Raw genomic sequence first — 17500 nt, 5'->3', positions numbered from 1 at the left:
TATTTCACTCTGTACTTAGTATAAGACAGCAGCAGAGGGAGGAAGGATAGTGGAGCAGCCTGCTGGCAACTAATGACTGACTGATGGACAGTTTTCTCTTTTCCTGTCCTGCTTACATCAGAAGCCAGACCCAATGTGCTCTGGAAAGATATGATGCCAGATGTTCAGCAAGGAATTCAATGCATGTAGTTTAATATGGAAGATTCAACTCCAGGGTTACATTTTGCAATCATATAATTATAGCTGGTTGCACTAGGTATCATGATGAAATTTCAAGGTGCCATAGTGACCAGCTGCTTAAGAATTAACATCCAATGACTAACTTTGATAGATTTATCTCTTCTTAGCAATGCAAGAATCTAAGACAACTCCAACAGACTCATGATGGAAAATGCTATCCATATCCAGAAAAAGAACTATGGAGTCTGAATGCAAATTGAAGCATAGTATTTGTTCTCTCTCTCTTTTTTTTGTTTCTTTTTTTCTCGTCGTTTCTCTCATTGCTTCTCATTCTTCTTTACAACATGACTAATGTGAAAATAGGTTTAATATGAAAGTATATGTAGAGCCTATATCAAGTTGCATGCCATCTTTGGGTGGGGGGAGGGGAAGGATGGGGAGAAAATTTGGAACTCAATATCTTATGGAAGTGAAAGTTGAAAACTAAAAATAAATAAATTTTAAAAAAATAATTGGAAGGAGAGAATGAAGGAAGGAAGATAGTAAAAGAAATGAAGGAGGGAGGGAGGAAGAAAGAAACAAAGATAGAGAAATGGAGGAAGGAAGGAAGGAAAGGAGGGAGAGAGAAAGGAATAAAGAAAGAAAGGAAATGGAGAAAAGGAATGAAGGTACAGAGGGAGAGAGAGGGGATCAGAGGAAAAGAGGAAGGGAATGAGGGAAGAAAGAATCAGTAGTAAAATTTTTAAAAACTGAACCCCCAAATACTGGAAACTGACATTATATTGCCGTATGATTTAGTTGCCCAGCAAGATGTGACAGCAGCAAAGCCTTTTACTTTAGGAGTTTACCTAAGTTCTTTACCTACTTCAGACCACCCTGAGAAGTTCTAATTTTACATTCAATGAAATGATTTTAGTGTTTCTTTGCACTCCTATTATCCCTTGCATTCCCTACTTTAATGGTGTTTTATGTCCTATGGCATCTCTTCAATCTTACTTAGATTTTGTTTACAGTATCTTTCTATGCTGTAAAGCTAAGACTTAAAATGGTCATTTCCAACCTGGTAATGGCAATGGAAGATGGCTGAACTACCCAGCAGGAGTTATTACAACTGCAGTAGCAGTAGGTGAGCTAGGGAAGTTTCCCTTAATAGAGTTACTTTTAAAAAACACAGGAAAAAAAACCTTAGCTAGGGAGTAGAGATTATCAACACCTAGTTCTCCCTCTGCTCATGGCTTCCCTTCTATAAAACTTGCAATTGGAGATGCTTTCTCTAAGCTAAAGTAGACCAAGGCCCATGCCAATATGAATCAGGGCCAATAAGATGCAAGGCCACTGGTTAGTTCTTTAAACTCAAGAATTTATTTAGCATATACTTTATCCATTGTTGTGTTTATCTCTTTCATAGTTAAAAAAAATTTCATAGGATGGGTTGTCATTTACCATCTATTTCTTAAATGAAGTTGTCTCACAGTATTAGAGCGCAATGTTTGGGTTAATGCCAATGGGCTGTGTGGTAAACCTGGCACAGTGGAGGATAGAAAATTGACTTGGGTTCAACTCTTGCCTCTGACACATCTTGGCTATGGGATTTAGCCTCTCAGTACCCCCAGGCAACTCTCTAAGGCTAGAAATTACCCAGTGGGTACCAATCTATTATTGGTAAAGGAAGTTTCATTCCCTCTACCAATGAAACCTTTGGTCTAGACCAAAAAAAAAAGTTGATATGTTATCAGACCACAGAATTTAGTCTTCTTTATCACAAGTATTCAGTAATTAATCATGGAGGGAGTGGGGAGAAGAATGAGGTTGAGAGAAAGTCATAGCTAATATTGCTTCAGATCCTAGAATGAGAATAGAGTTCTGTTGACAGCTTATCTATATAGTATCTTCTTACCTGGTCCCCTCATCTGGTCAAGAAATAAAAGTAGAAGGTCATCAGAGCAGCAGTATTCTCTGGTGGTAAACTGAGTTGTTTATTCTGAAATCATTCAGGACCAGTCCTCAGATTCCATCAGAATAATTGATTTTCATAGAAATGTGTATCCCTGCTTTGTATGGAATCAGCTCTGAAGCTAAGGCAGTGAAGCAAGGCAGCCTCAAAGCACTTGGAATACACCGAAAACCAATATAGAGATATCAATATTACAAATGTAGACTGCAAAAGAACGGAGCAATTACTTGGGAGAGAAATTCAAAAAACCAATCCCTGGCTTTGTTGATTTCTGAAATTAAATGTTATTTTCTATTATAGGTCCATATTACTTATATGGATTCAGGAAAAAATAGTTATTAATTAGGGGAATTCTAGATAATACAGGAAATAAAGAACAGAGTCATAGTCATTTATTTAAATGAAAATTGAGAGATTTCTTGGCCCAGTCATTACCCTGAGCTAGAATTTCTAAACCACATTTGTAACAATCAGTTTCTTCTGTCCACAGATTTTTAAAAAAACATTTCCCCCTAGATATACTAATAGTTTTTAGAATGTAAACTCATATGAATGCATCAGATAAATATCTCAGTTCTCTAAATGGTCTTTTAATATGCTAAATTTATTACAGGGTTCTTTAATCTTTGTTACTTTTTATTCTACAAACTCTTTATCTATAGGAATAGATGAGCAAAACTTTTGGTTTTGTTTTTATTTTTATTTTCTTGGAAAAGGCATGCCTTTAAAGTTATTCTAGGTGGAACATGCCTGTAGTTTCCTGTTGCTGGAGAGGATGAGTATGGTGGACAGCTTGAGTCTGGGAGTTGTGAGCTGCAGTCAGGCTAAAGCTGATTAGGTGTCTCCACTAAGTTCAGCACCAATAACCCCCAGATATAGGCAGCCACCAAGCTACCTAAAAAAGGGTGAACTGACCTAGGTGGGAAAAATAGAGCAAATTAAGACTTCCAGTTTGGGATCAGGTCCATGAGTGGCCACTGCACTTCCAGACTGGGTAAAATAAGAAGTTGTTGTTTACTCTTGTCCAGCTCTTGGTGACCCCAGTTGGGTTTTTCTTGGCAAAGATACTGGAGTGTTTTGCCACTTCCTTCTCTAGCTCATGTTTACAGATGAGGAAACTGAAGCAAGCAGGGTTAAGTGACTTATTCAGGGTCACACAGCTAGTGTCAAAACCCAATCTACCAGATGTGAAGTTAGTCTTCCTGACTCCAGGGTGGGCACTTTATCCACTGTATCACCTCACTGCCCAAGATAGGAAGATGCAGCCTCAGAAATTGACAGATAGATAGATAGATAGATAGATAGATAGAATGAATTACCCTCTCTCCTGTAAACATTAATGTACTTCATCGTAGTTCATTTGTCCTATTTCTCAGCATCACTTCTGCCATTATCAATGAATACAGATATACTTCACATTATGTAATATATATTGGCCACTAAATTCACAATAAAAGTGAATTTCTGCAAAGCAAATCATATTTCTCTACTGATTTCCATTACATCATTGTAACCATTTTCTTAGATAAAAAAGAATTCCCAAATTGATTAAATTGGAATCACTAGGCAAAGATGAGAGGTCAGGGTGATAGCTGAACATGTGGTATGGTTGGCCTAGCCATCCAGCAACAATGTTATGCCTGAAGGGAGCCATGGTCCTCCTTTACCATTTTGTCCAGAATTCTAGAATTCACCCTCCATCTTCTGCTACCATAGTATCACCCAACAAGACCTAAACATATTTTCATACTTGTAAACTCCTGTATCTTCCCTGGAGCTAAGTTCTCTCTAACTTTCCTAGACTGAATATACAAATAGGCTAGTTTAGATCCTTTCCCTGTCATGCGGATAGATGAACAAAATTGAATGGAACTATTGTATTCTATTTCACAGGCAGGTACAACCATCTGACATCTATTTCATCCTAGCCTTAAGATTTCTTAACTTCAAGCCTTTAAGTTTTGTCAAAATTAATTATTAATTCCTTTTTTTGTGATTTTGTAAATTCCAAACATTTCATTTAATTTCAATTTTTTTCTTACAACAGGAGTTACAATGTCAAAATTTGAGGACAGTGGGTACTATAGAAAGCATTTTGTAGCACATACCAAAAATAACTCCTTCTCTAAAGGCATTTATAGCTTAGAGGCAATCTTTATCCAAATAGGCTAATATGGATCCTTTTATTATTTTCTTCTTTGGGTAGTATGTTTTTGTTCCCTGGAAATAGCTTAAATGACAGTGAGAGCTGGCCAGAATACATGGCTGAGAATCACACATACTAAAAATATAGAGTTGCCATCTTTAAGTTTGTTCACTTAATAGAGAACTCAGAGCTCAGGAGACTGAGGATAAGAGCATATAGGATAAACAGAACAAATCAATTCAATGAACATTTTTACTATATGCTAGGCACCATGCTAGATATTAGGGATCCAAGACAAAAATTTTAAAAGTCCTTGCCTTCAAAGAGCTTATATTCTACTTGGAGGAGAAAATAGGGACATGGATATGTTCATGGATATGGACATGGATAAGTACATGCAAAATATGTGGAAAGTAAATAGTAATTTCCTTGGGGAGGGGGAGTACCCTCATAAATAGACCTCATGTAGGTGGTAGCACTCAAGCTAGGTGCTGAAGGAAGCTAAATACTTTACAAGACAGAAGGAATGAAGGAGTACATTTCTCCCCTGGGGAACAGCTCTTACAAAGGCATGGATGGAGAGGGGAGATGGAATATTTTGTACAAGGAACACTAAGTAAACCAGTTTGCCTGGAATGTAAAGTGTATAAAGGAGAAAATGTACAATATGTTTGCAAAGGCCTATTGGAGCCCAATTCTGAAGGGCTTTAAATGACGCAATAGTTTACGTCTTGAGCAGAGGAGTGATATGGTCAGACTTTTGCTTTAGGAAATAAGATTTTTCAGCTATGTAGAGGATGGATAGGAGAAAGGAGAGACTGGAAGCAGGGAGAATAACTTTGAGGTTTCACAGCTTGTTGAGTAGAAGTAGTTGAACACCTGAACTTGGGTGGTGACTATATATGTGAAGAAAAGAAGGCCGATGTAAGAGATATTGTGGAATCTGTAAAGCCTGACATTTAATTGGAAGTGAGAGCTATAGGGAGAGTGGAGGTACTGATAGACATGTAGAAAATGACTCCAGTGCTGCAGACCTTAGTGATGAGAAGGATGATGGTGACCTCAATAACAATGGGAGATATAGGATGAAGGAAGGTTTTAGGGATGTAAAAGGGCTGAAGATAATGAGTTCTATTTTGGATATTTTGAGTTTGATGTGCCAATAGGGCCTCAGGGCTGCTAGATGGTGCAGTGGATAGAGTACCAGGTCTAGAGTCAGGAAGACCTGGGTTTAAATCTGTCCTCAGGCACTTACTAGCTGTGTGACCTGGGAAATTCACTTAACCCTGTTTGCCTTAGTTTCCTCATTTGTAAAATGAGCTAGAGAAGGAAATGGCAAGCCACTCTAGTATCGCTTCCAAGAAAACCCCAGATGGAGTCACAAAGAATCGGACATCCATTTGCAAGTGCCCAGTTGGCCATTGATGATGATACATGTCTACGTATTAACCTGTGGCCTTGTCAGCTGTATTTTTTTGTTCCTCTATCTCATGCCAAGCAAAGTGAGAATATTCACTACCTGAAGCAGTATTAGTTTGTATGCCCTTGATCATATATGCCCAAATGGGAGAAACTATACAGCAATCCTGGTTGAGCAAAGAAATGTATAATTAAGCCACATGGCATAAAGTGTCTTTATAGTGGAATCTGTTGTCCATTTAGTCTGATGCTAAAACAAGAAAATACACATCACTCAAGACTTTTTTGAACTAGCATCCCAGAGAAGAAAAGTCAACACTTTGGTACACACTCCTGCAACACAGAATTTTAATGAATAAAAAGCACACCCAGATTCACTTGCTTAGAAAGTAGGCATCTTAGTTTGGTGTGGTTTTTAGCTATTTTCACATTTCACCATTTTACCATCTTCCCTACCATTCAAGCACCTTATTCAAGAATAGAATGCATTCCTGCCTATCTCTTCCCTCCTGCTTTTGCTATAAGTAAATTGGCATTCCATTGTTTTTTGTTTGTTTTGAAACAGTGAAAGATGGCTTGAGATTGTTATAGTTCTCTACTTTAGGTTCCTGATAAGAGTAGTCATTCTTTATTAATGGAAAAGTAGGATCTGTGAATCCAAGTTACAGCAGTCTGGTTATGTGATTAGGCAGGGTTTGCTCCATAGAACCCCAAACTTAGTCAATATTTTTAGGTAGCTGTTTGCGCATTAAGATATGAAATTACCATCCTTTGTATACTTGGCTCACCAGGCAGGGAAGGAAAGTGACATGGGAAACGGAATGCTTTTAGAGACTCCTAAGAGTTAAATAAAAGTCCAAACCTTTTTGATGTCAGCTCTTACCTACTTTGAGAAAAATGCACTCTTTTTGGATTCTTATTTCCATAAATGTAGCTTTCATTCTTGCACATTATTTGATTGTTAAAGCCCAGACATTAGAAACGTAATTTGGGAACCCCAACTCCAAACTGACCCATTTGGGGTCCAGTTCCTAGCTCCTTGTGAAGGCCAATATCTCCTTGAAGTTGCCAGGAGTACAGACTTGTATTAGTGGCCTACCATCACCTCCTAAAAGCTACAATGGGATATGCATGGTAACTCAATGGGGTCTCGCAAAAGATTGCTGTAGTTTGTCCTCATGAAACCCTTGGAACTTCTCTCTCTAGCCCCACCTCTTTTATCTGTCGTTGAAACAATGTCATGAAATGAATACCTTTGCATTATCTTTGCCACATAGACCAGTGATGTTTTGTGTTTGTCAGGCTTGGGTTAAAGGCAGCTAGGTGGCAAAGTGGGTAGAGCATACTAAGGTACCATATAATGTACCATATAATGTTGTGGTATTTGGTGATTAAGGCATGATCAAATGAAATAATAATTGTAAAGCTATTTTCACATAGTAAATACTTAATGAATGCTTATTCCCTTCCCTCATTCCCAAGCCCTTCTTTCTTTCTTTCTTTCTTTTTTTTTTTTTTTAAGAAAACCCAAGAGCGCTGTCTGGTAGAATTGTGATATATTTCTGCTGGGAATCTTTTGCTCAGGTGGCTAGAAAGATTTTTTGTATCATGTTGTTCAGTCATATTCAGTCATGTCCAACTCTTTGTGACCCCATTTGGGGTTTTCTAGGCAAAGATACTGGCGTGATTGGCCATTTCCTTCTCTAGCTCATTTTATAGATGAGGAAACTGAGGTGAACAGGGTTAAGTGACTTATCCAGGGGAACACAGCTGATAAGCATTTAGGGCCAAATTTGAACTCATGAAGACCTTTCTGACTATAGACATGACGTTCTATCCACTGCTCCACCTAGCTGCCCTTTTTGGATCATACCCCTATTTTTGTTGTTTTGGACTTCTAATTTCATCAGCTTGGGAGAAAGAACTCCCAGTATGTAAATTACCTCTATTGATACCGATAGACATCTCCTCTGTAGTTTCTACCCTTAGAAACATTAAAAGGTTAAGTAATATGCCCATGGCCTCACAGCTATAGTATGTCCCCAAGGCAGGAGTTGAACCCATGGCTTCCTGGCTCCAAGGCTGGACCTCTATCCACTACGCCATACTGCCTTGCCTTAATGATAGCAAAAACTGCTGTAACAGTTATCTAATACTGCATATCTGCTGGATGATAGACACCATCCTCAAATTAATGCTCAGTTCTTGTCATAATATCATTATGTCATAACAGTGAAAAACTCTAATTAAGAAGATGTGTTTGCCAGGGAAAAAGTTGAGTATATCAGTGAATCTACTTTATCATGGATGGGCATTTCCTCCCCCCACTCCCCCAAATCCCTGACAACTATGAGGCTAAATTATAAGAAGAACATCACAGATGCATGGTGCATTGGACAAAGAACACATGCATGCATTTAAATCACGTATATCTTACTTTTTACTGATGTAATTGTGAAATATGTTCTTTTTGCATTCATAATTAGGGGGTGGAACAGATGGTGAAGGCTTAGTTTAAAATAATCTGTCATTAAAATAACCTAGCCTACTGGTAATTCTTCACTCTAACTGGTGTTAGGTCACAGTAACAGGATTTTTTTCCCCCTGCATTGGAATACACTAGAAAGAATTAGGGGATTTCAGGGGTAGTTCAATAGATGGGGGTCCTTCCTCCTTTACAGGCACCAGAGTAAAATTTCACTGTGTGAAATATGACTGTAAGGAATATACAAAAATACCTGAGTCAAAACTCTGACAAATATAAACCATTTAGCACAATGCATTAAGCAACGCGTTGAACATCGGCACACCTTTAATCATAATGGTGCAATAAGTCTCATAGACTTTGGGAAATAACCCCTTGTCTGACAGATATAGTTAGAGAACTCAGCTGTTGGGGGTGGGGCGGGGCAGAACAGAGAGGGGAGGTTAAGAACTGTTACCTTACATTTTGTATATTGCACTAATGTCAGGGGATAAAATTATAATTACTGGCGTTATTACCCAGAGGCTATGATGTCTACATCTCAACCTCATTTGCAGTGTGGACACCACACACTCTTAACTGGGATGGGACAAAGGACATCTAGCAGCCCTCTCTGAATAGCTTAGGACTGTTTTTTAATAAGAAGAAAACTGTTTTGCTAAATCAGCTACTGTATGCCTTTAAAAGTCTGTTTTACCGTTTCTGCTAAGATTTTTTGTTCTCTAACTGCTTTGAGGAAAGCATATAGATTTCAGCATGGTATTATAATAAATCTTCTGGAGGAGGGACTAGCGTTAACATTTGTGTTGGTTCTTTTTCATCTTAATCCAACCTTGGTTAATAATCAGAAAATTCTACATAGTGGGTAAGAAGATGTAATTAACCCTTTGACCCCAGAATCTTAATTGGCGCCTGTTGAAAACAGTGGGCAGTTTAAAAAAAATTAAAAAGTAGCCTGCAGTGATTGAAACAGCACAGTACATAATGGCTTTCCCAAATCAAAAAAAAAAAAAATTAATGTCACAGAACGTTCAGATTAATCACATTTGGTTCCTGAGTCTAACTGATGGAAATATTTTCTCCCCCCACCTACCCTCTTGAGATCACAGACATCCAAATTCCAACCAGCTTTGAAGGCATTCTGAAACTTCTCCTAGGACCTACCTAACATATTATGCCCCTCCCCCAAAAAAACCTGGCATAGGGGTGGGGTTGGGGGTGATGGTAATTATAGGCATGTTTATTTCCATAATAGAGAAAAAACATGATAGTGTGAGCAGCATGGCTTAGTGGAAACAGCATCTGAAGTCAGAGGGACTGAGTTCAAATGCTAACTCTGCCACTTACTGCCTGTATAATTTGGGGCAAATCACTTAGCCTCTCTGGGCTTTGATTCATCTATAAAATGAAGAGGTCAGACTAGATTCTTAAGGTTACTTCTTCCTCTAAATTCGTGAGCCCATCAACTCTTCCTCTAGAGCTATTAAGCTAAGTAGTGCAGTGATTGGAGCACTGGGCCTGGAGTCAGGAAGACACAATTTTGGATCTTGCCTCAGACACTTATTAACTGTGTGACCCTGGGCAAGTTGCTTAACCTCTATTTGCATCAGTTTCCTCATCTGTAAAATGGAGATTATAATAGTACTGACCTCCCAGGGTTGTTGACAGGATCAAATGTGAGAAGTTTTTGTAAAGTGTTTTGTAACTCTTAAAATTTTATATGAACTTATTATTAGAAATAGAGACATAATTTAATGATTGTGGTTATTATCATTATCATTATTACTTCAAAGGTACTCAAACCTGAGATATAAAAATTCAAGATGCAGCTTGTCAGTAAAATGCCATCTCTGTGACCCTGGAGAAGTCACTTAACTCTGTTTGCCTCAGTTTCCTCATCTGTAAAATGTTGGAGAAGGAAATGGCAAACCACTCCAGTATTTCTGCCAAGAAAAGCCCAAAAAGGGGTTACAAAGAGTCAGACACAACTGGAAAATGACCGAACAACAATGACAATAAAAAAAATTTTTTTCATTTAAAAATGGGAAAAATCTAGTCAAGTAGTCTATGCAATATCGGAACAATCTGTGACCCATGTTTTCACCAAACTTGTGGACTTTAGATGATGGAATATTTTTGTGCAATGTGGACACAGCTTCACTGAAATCTCCCCAGATTTCTAAGCCTGTCTAAGCCTGCTTTGTTGTTATTGTTGTGGTTTGTTTGTTTGCTGTTAAAACAAAGCTGCCCAGTATTCAAAAGGCTTCCTTTTAATAGGTTCTGAGGTTTTGCTTCCTGATATTACTTTTCCTGACTCTGGCACCCAAGACTCCTACAGCAGATCTTTTTTAATGCAAGAAAGCCAAACCTTCTTCACTTGGACCTTGAGAGTATGAGTACATGTGGATTATCTCATTATCATGTCCTGGATTTAGCTCCCATTACTGATTTTTGTTTTGATATATAGAATCATAGTATCATAGATGCAGAGTTGAAAGGTACCTCAAAAGCATTCAAGTCTAACACCCTCATTTTGCAGTAGAGGAAACTGAAGCCTAGTGAAATTAAGCAACCTGTTCAAAGTCATACACATAGTCATCAGTCGAGGTAGATTTCGAACCCAGGTCTTCTGCTTCCAATCAGCATGATTTCCAGTCTACCACACATATGCTAATCATTTGAAAAGAATGATTTTTTCCCTAAGAAGTTATAAGCTGTTTTAAGGGTAAAGATGTTGTAACAAGGAAACTCTAGGTAGATTTGTATTTCACAGACTTTATAAATATAAATTAGGGAGTCTTTGTTTTTAAGTGGGCCCTCTTTGCCAAGTAATTGGTCTTCATGGGGCTTATTCTTTTGTACTCCTCAACCCCCAAATGCAGACTTGGAACTGTTTCTCCCAACTAGTAAACCAGAGGTGGGGACCAGCACCAGGGGCAGAAATTAATCAGGAAGCAGAGGAAGCAAAACAATAAAACTGCTCAGAAAATACCATTCAATATTTTAAAGAGGCTAAAATTATGACAGGGATTTGGGGAAGAGTATATTTCTTTCTGATTTTGCATATACTTCTGTCATTTTCCCCTTACTAAAAAAATAAAATCCTTTTGATCTCACTAGATTTGGGTTTCCATGTGTCTCCCGGCCAATGTGGTATTCCAAATATTTTCAGATTCACAACCTCTAATAGTATTACCAATCTTTATAACTTCATGATTATTGTTTTCCTGTGGCAAAGTAGAGTGTGTTCACCTCTGTGGCACTTTGTTAGGGAAATAACACAAAATGAGGGGTGCAGAAGTGATTCAGAGCATAAAACACCCCCTACTTGCAGTGCAAGAATTTAAAGCAAGTTTATTCTCAATTTTAGTGGTATATTCCCATCTGAGTCCACAGTGATTTATACCATTCATCAAATTGAAAATGCAGCCCTTCATTTGGAAACTGCAGTGAGGTTTCAGGACTTACGGATTAATGTGTAGTGTCTCGCCCTTCCCCCCACTCCCACTCCCACCCCTACTCCCATTCCCATTCCCATCCCCATCCTCACTTAAGGAGTGATAATGAAAACTGGATTTCAACCTTAATGTAGAGTTTTACATGTAAAGAGTAAAGCTGGTAAGATTGTAATGGAGCCACCCATCGACATATTGATCCTTAATCTGATGACTTGGTTTGTTAGTTATTGCACCATAGAAACTTGTAGGAAATGGCATGTAATTTTCTATTAATTAACAAATTAATGACATGCAAAGTGGCTCAAGTGGACATTTAACTTTCTCTACATATAATCATCCATTATTTGGTTATTTTCTTTTTCTCTTCTTACTCAAGACTTCCCTTATGAAGGTTTCTATTCGTCTTAAAGTTGGTTAAGAGAGAGTTTGCCTATCTTCATCTGAATAACAATGAAATCCCAAAATCCAAGGGAAGTATTTCATAGCATCTGGAATTTCTCATTTTTATACATTGTGAAATATCTCATGATCGGCATGGCTGAGATGTAAGGAGCCCCTCCCAGCCCACCCCCCCATAGAAGAATTTTTACAGTAAATTCAGGCACTTTATTTCTTCGCATTCCATGCAATGCCAAAAAGATGTGAGGGGATACCAGACAGGAACAGTTACGGAGCAAAGAAAGCAATGCTCTGAAATCAGCCTGTCATGCTTTTGTCTTAGTCTGCAACCAATATGACCCTTTGCTAAATATCAGTCAATTTATACCTGTCTTTCTTTCTTTCTTCTTCTTCTGCAGTCCCTGGATGGATTCGTATTTGCACTAAATCAAGAAGGAAAATTTTTGTACATTTCAGAAACTGTCTCCATCTACCTAGGCCTTTCCCAAGTAAGTAAAACAAAAATAGATTCTGAAAGGTGATTGTGTGAATGGCATCACTCTTAGGCTTTTTTCATTCTTCAAGGAATATTCTGCTTTGCATGAATTATCAAATGTATTATTTAATGGCATCTCCCAACTCTTCTTGCGTGCTCATTGAGAAGCCAGGGTGTCAGTACTGACTGTTCTGAAATAAACTTGGGCTGGAAAACTTTCCCCCACATCCCCGCCACCCCAAAGAATCATTATTAATTTATTGAGAACAAATGGAATTTCTTCCCTCAGTTGTTTTGAACTTTGAAACCTCTGTGCCCAGTAGGAGAGGGACACACTAATAGTGCTTCCCTGGTGTCCTATTACTGGATGTTTATGGAGTACCCTGCATTATCCTGGGAGCTGACACAATGACAGAGAGTCATTTGGAGTCAAGAAATGCTGAAAGAGACCATTAAAATGTGTTGTGGGGAGGGTTTCAGCAAGGACATATTTTGCTGCCTTTGCAAATGTTCCTTAATGCTGAAAGACAATTTGATAAAATAAGATAGTTATTTATTTTGTTTTTGCCGTTTAATTACTAACACATGTTTGTCAGAGGTTAAAAGAAAAGGAAATAGTAGGGGCAGGGCAGCAGTGGGAGGGGGAGTCCCTGTACATTGCCTCTTCTTCATCTTTTATCATGAAAAAGCTGAAATTTGGTATGATTTAAGTGAGGAGCACAGGCTGTGTCAACAGAATGCCAAAATGTCCTGACAAAAAGTGAAAAATTAAGCTAATTATCTGGATGTTTTGTCTATTGCAATACCCAACATCTAGATATTTGGAAGTGTCAGGGTGATTGGCTGAATTTGGCCCTTTTCATTTTGATGCTTGGCATTGTGGAGTCATGTCCAAAGGGGAAGAGGGTGTGTGTATGCGCAAACATGTGCAGGTTTGTGTAATGATATGGCAAGTTGGATCATCTACTTCTAACCCCTTTGCCCCATGGAGATGGAGAGGGAGATATGATTTGTCTCTCTCTTCTTAAATAGTGGCCCACCCTGGACTCATTGCTCCTGAAAGTTGGCATCATTTTTAAGGAGGTTACCAGCGCGGTTGGAATCTCTTGGCTGCCAGGGAATTTGCTGTGTAATAGATAAATCAAGAAAGACATACCAAAATAATGAAGAAGGATATTTGATATTTGAGTGGGAGGTGAGGTAGGAGGAGGGAAGTTTGTGATCTGGTAAGCATCAGGATGAGTCTTTTTAACTCCTGCCTGTAGCATGTACAAGCAATGGCATTTTCTTCAGGATTTAGCAAGCCAAACCATAGAAATAGAAACTGAGCTATTGTTAACTCAATATTAGTATTCTTGTATCTCATTAAAGCCCCTAGTTTTGTAATAGGCTTTAATCCTTGCCCTAATCTGTTTGGGACTCAGTATCAAGGCTCTCTGATTTTGAAACTGGTGCACCACTATCTTGCTAACCCTGTCAAGCTCCAGAACTGGGGTGTTTATGATTATATTACTCTTGTATTAATCTGTTTTATGCATAATATCCAACAAAGTTTAATAAGCCAGTAAAGAAGAAGGATGAATAATTAGCTTAAGCAGGTAAATGCTAATTATGGAACTCCTGAAAGGCATCCATTATACAGTCGCTTAAAACAAATTTTACAGCCCTGGTTAGTGGTGTAATCCAAATTCTGTCAAGGCAACTGCATTTTCTGTAATTGAGATGTGTATGTTTGCTTTGCATAACAGATGGCTCTGTATGCTTAGACTGATAGCTAGGAAAATAATAATTGCATTATTCTGGCCAAAAGAATATTAGCTCTTGGGTTTTGGCCATTTCAGTCAGTCCTCCTGCCAGCACAGCATATGCACATATATGGATTGGATTTTCAAGGAAATTGATGCATCTGGAATAGTGTGGCCATCTGAAATATCATCTGTTCAAGAAAAATTTGGCTTTAACCCTGTGGTAGTTTCTCCTTAAAAGCATTTTATTCCACTGCTTTTCAACTGTAGTCATCAGGTCTATATTTACCCTAAATCTGTGTCAAATTGTTGAACTTCTGCTAAATAAAATAGCTATGTGGATACATTACAGTATTTGGCATCTCCTGCATACGCAATCCTAGTCTTTAGACAAAACATGTTTCTGGATATTGTTTCTTAAAGTAGATGACTGTCCAGGAAAAGGTGGATTGCATGTACTGTGTTGCCTTCATTGGTTTGAGCCACTTTCAGAATCTTTGTTGGAAACTGTCAAATGAACAGGTAAAGACAAAAAGTAGAGCATAAGTCTTTATTAGGCAGCACTGAGTGAACAGAACAGGGAGATATAAAGCAGCAAAAAGGTCTACACTACCTTCTGGGGCTTCTTTACTTACATGATCATCAGGGTATCTGGGGCACAAAAATCAAAGAGAAGATTGAGGTCATATGAATATTAGATGAATATGTTAAGTCTCAGATACTAATGCTCAGGGCTAGGGGGAAGAAATCCTAAACAAAGATTTGGGGATAGATCAATGAAGTAATGTATGTAAAGTACCTTGTTAATCTTAAAGCACTATGTAAATGTTAGCTATTTGACTATAATAAAATAAAAGCTTAGAGAAAAACTGGAATTCTAAGTAATTGAGAAATACCCTTCATATCTTTTTCAGTGACCACTTCAGGGCTCTTAGGGGTTCATCAATGAAATTAAAGGAAATGGTGCTCCAGCAGATCCCAGTTAGGCTTCATAAAGCATTTGTTCTTTTTTGAGGAATCATCCCAAGTGTCTAAGCAATCTCTCCTTAATTCCATTCTCATCAATATTTTTTTGAAAATTATTAGAGGAGGAAGAGACAGTAGTTTGTTGAATTCCTGACATTGATGTGGAACCAATGAGGATTAGCAGGTATGACCAAGAAAGATATCTCCTTTCCCCAGTCCTTTCCTTTGTAAATGATGCTATTAGTTCAAGTGGCAAATTCAGATCTTGAAGACAGATCCTACACAGATTCTGTAGAATAATAAGACAGATTGGCAAGTTGTTATATGTTATTGCAACTATCATTTTAAACCACCAGTTTTATCTTTTCTTAGTTTCTTGTTTTTTTTTTTTCTGAAGTGTTTAGAGGTATACAGCTTTTTAAAATCCATATGCCTAGGAAAGGATGGGGAAAAGATCCATTGAGTACATTACTGCAAAGGCTGCCAAATCAGTTTTTCTCTCTTACACTCTGTTGGGCCAGAGCAACAGCTGCTGATGTCTAAGAAATGTGCATGACAGTCATTTTGGTTAAAGTATTCTCAGAGCTGGTCCCGCTATGATGATGTCAATGAAATTGACTCTGATGATGTTGGAACCCACTTTGCTACCCTTTTGACATTGTTATACATATAGATATATATAGATGTATAGATATATATACACACACACATACACACATATATATATGTATGTATGTATATGTATACATATATACACAAATGAAATATAAATGTGTGTTTTTAGGTATGTAAAATATATGCATATATATCCATATCTGTAGAGCTATAGCTATATATTTAAACTAACTTCTAATAAGTAGATTGCAGATTAGAAACAAGAGTAATTTCTGTCATTGTGGGCAGTCACTCAGCACGAGGCTTGATCTAAAGGGAAAATCCCCGAACATCAACTATAGCTAGTGTTCATGAGAATCAAACTTCTTTGTCCAAGGTACTTCATCCTGATGTGGCATCCACAGCTATTGCAGAGCAATACCAAGGTACTCACCTTAACTAGAGACAACTAGGAGAAGCAGGACACACTAAGAGAGAAAGAAAAGGAAAACAAGTGGATTCAGCTTGACTGCAAGTGTGAATAATAATCTATCTTGTGAAATTCCCCCAAAGAATAAAGGGAACCAGGGAGCCCTACCGGAGAGAAGACACAAGAAGCTGCATATTAGTTTAATAAGTGATTTGCCCAAGCTTTCACAAGTGGTAAGAAGCAGTATTCCCACCCAATGCTCCACTGCCAAAAGCAATGACAGCCTGGCCATTCCACAGCTACCCCTGCAGAGGAGGCTAAGAATTAGGTGAAGATGGGCTGATTCGCCTCCATCAGTGCTGTCTTTTATCTGAAAAATAAGAATGGTCACATGAATCACCATCATTTAATGAAGGCAATCTCACCAACACCATAAACTCCACAGTTTTCCTTGGGAGACCTGATTTGGCCTTCCAGTAGAGAATGCTTTACCATTCTCAAAAGCAAGCAGGTAGAACTCTAGATACAGGCAAAGTCAATGATGTTTTCCTTGCAGTTTTTTTTTTAATTTCTAGAGAAACCTGTTGTTTTTTTTTTAAGTGGCCTGCAGACTCCAAAAAGTAGCTAAAAAGTGTGGGGCAGGTCACTTAACATCTCTGAGATTCAGTCTCCTCATCTGTAAAATGGGGGAGGGGGAGGAGGGGAACTTGGACTAGATCACAGGATTTAGAGAAGGAAGGTCCTTTACAAAAGCATAGCCTCAGCTTTAGATGCAGAAGTGCCCCCTGCACAATATTTTGTGGTTGTTGTTCAGTTGTTTTCAGGTTATGTCTGACTCTTTGTGACCCCATTTGGGGTTTTCTTGGCAAAGATACTGGAGTGGTTTGCCATTTCCTTGTCAAACTCATTTTACAGGTGAGGAAACTGAGGCAACCAGGGTTAAGTGACTTACTCAGGGTCACACAGGTAGGATGTGTCTGAGGTCAAATTTGAACTAGTCTCCTTGACTTCAGGCCCAGCACTCTCTACACTATGGCGCCACCTAGCTGTAACAGAAACATAAATTTAGAACTGGAGAAATCATCCAGGCAATGCCTTCATTTTGCAGATGAGGAAACTGAAGTGCAGAGAAATTAAATGACTTACCTAGAGTCACACAAATATAAATGGCAGAGGGAGAGCTCTTTTCCCCTACACAGTTGCTGATCTCTAAGATCCCTTGTTCTAGCTCTAAATCCTATTATCTTAA

At 38.2% G+C, this 17500-nt stretch overlaps 1 protein-coding gene across 1 annotated transcript in view; it reads left to right on the top strand.

Annotated features, from left to right (window-relative positions):
* NPAS3 (neuronal PAS domain protein 3) overlaps positions 1–17500 on the top strand; it is a 1126677-nt gene that overhangs the window by 770849 nt on the left and 338328 nt on the right. Inside the window, 1 exon segment of the mRNA XM_078151394.1 lies at positions 12440–12529. Within this exon segment, the coding sequence (XP_078007520.1) occupies positions 12440–12529 (90 nt within the window).

This window comes from Phascolarctos cinereus, unplaced genomic scaffold (assembly GCF_003287225.1).
Source record: "Phascolarctos cinereus isolate Bilbo 61053 unplaced genomic scaffold, phaCin_HiC Scaffold_3;HRSCAF=262, whole genome shotgun sequence".
Lineage (NCBI taxonomy): Eukaryota > Metazoa > Chordata > Mammalia > Diprotodontia > Phascolarctidae > Phascolarctos > Phascolarctos cinereus.
Note: the sequence above shows the minus strand (reverse complement) of the source record. Positions and strands in the feature narration are given on the sequence as shown.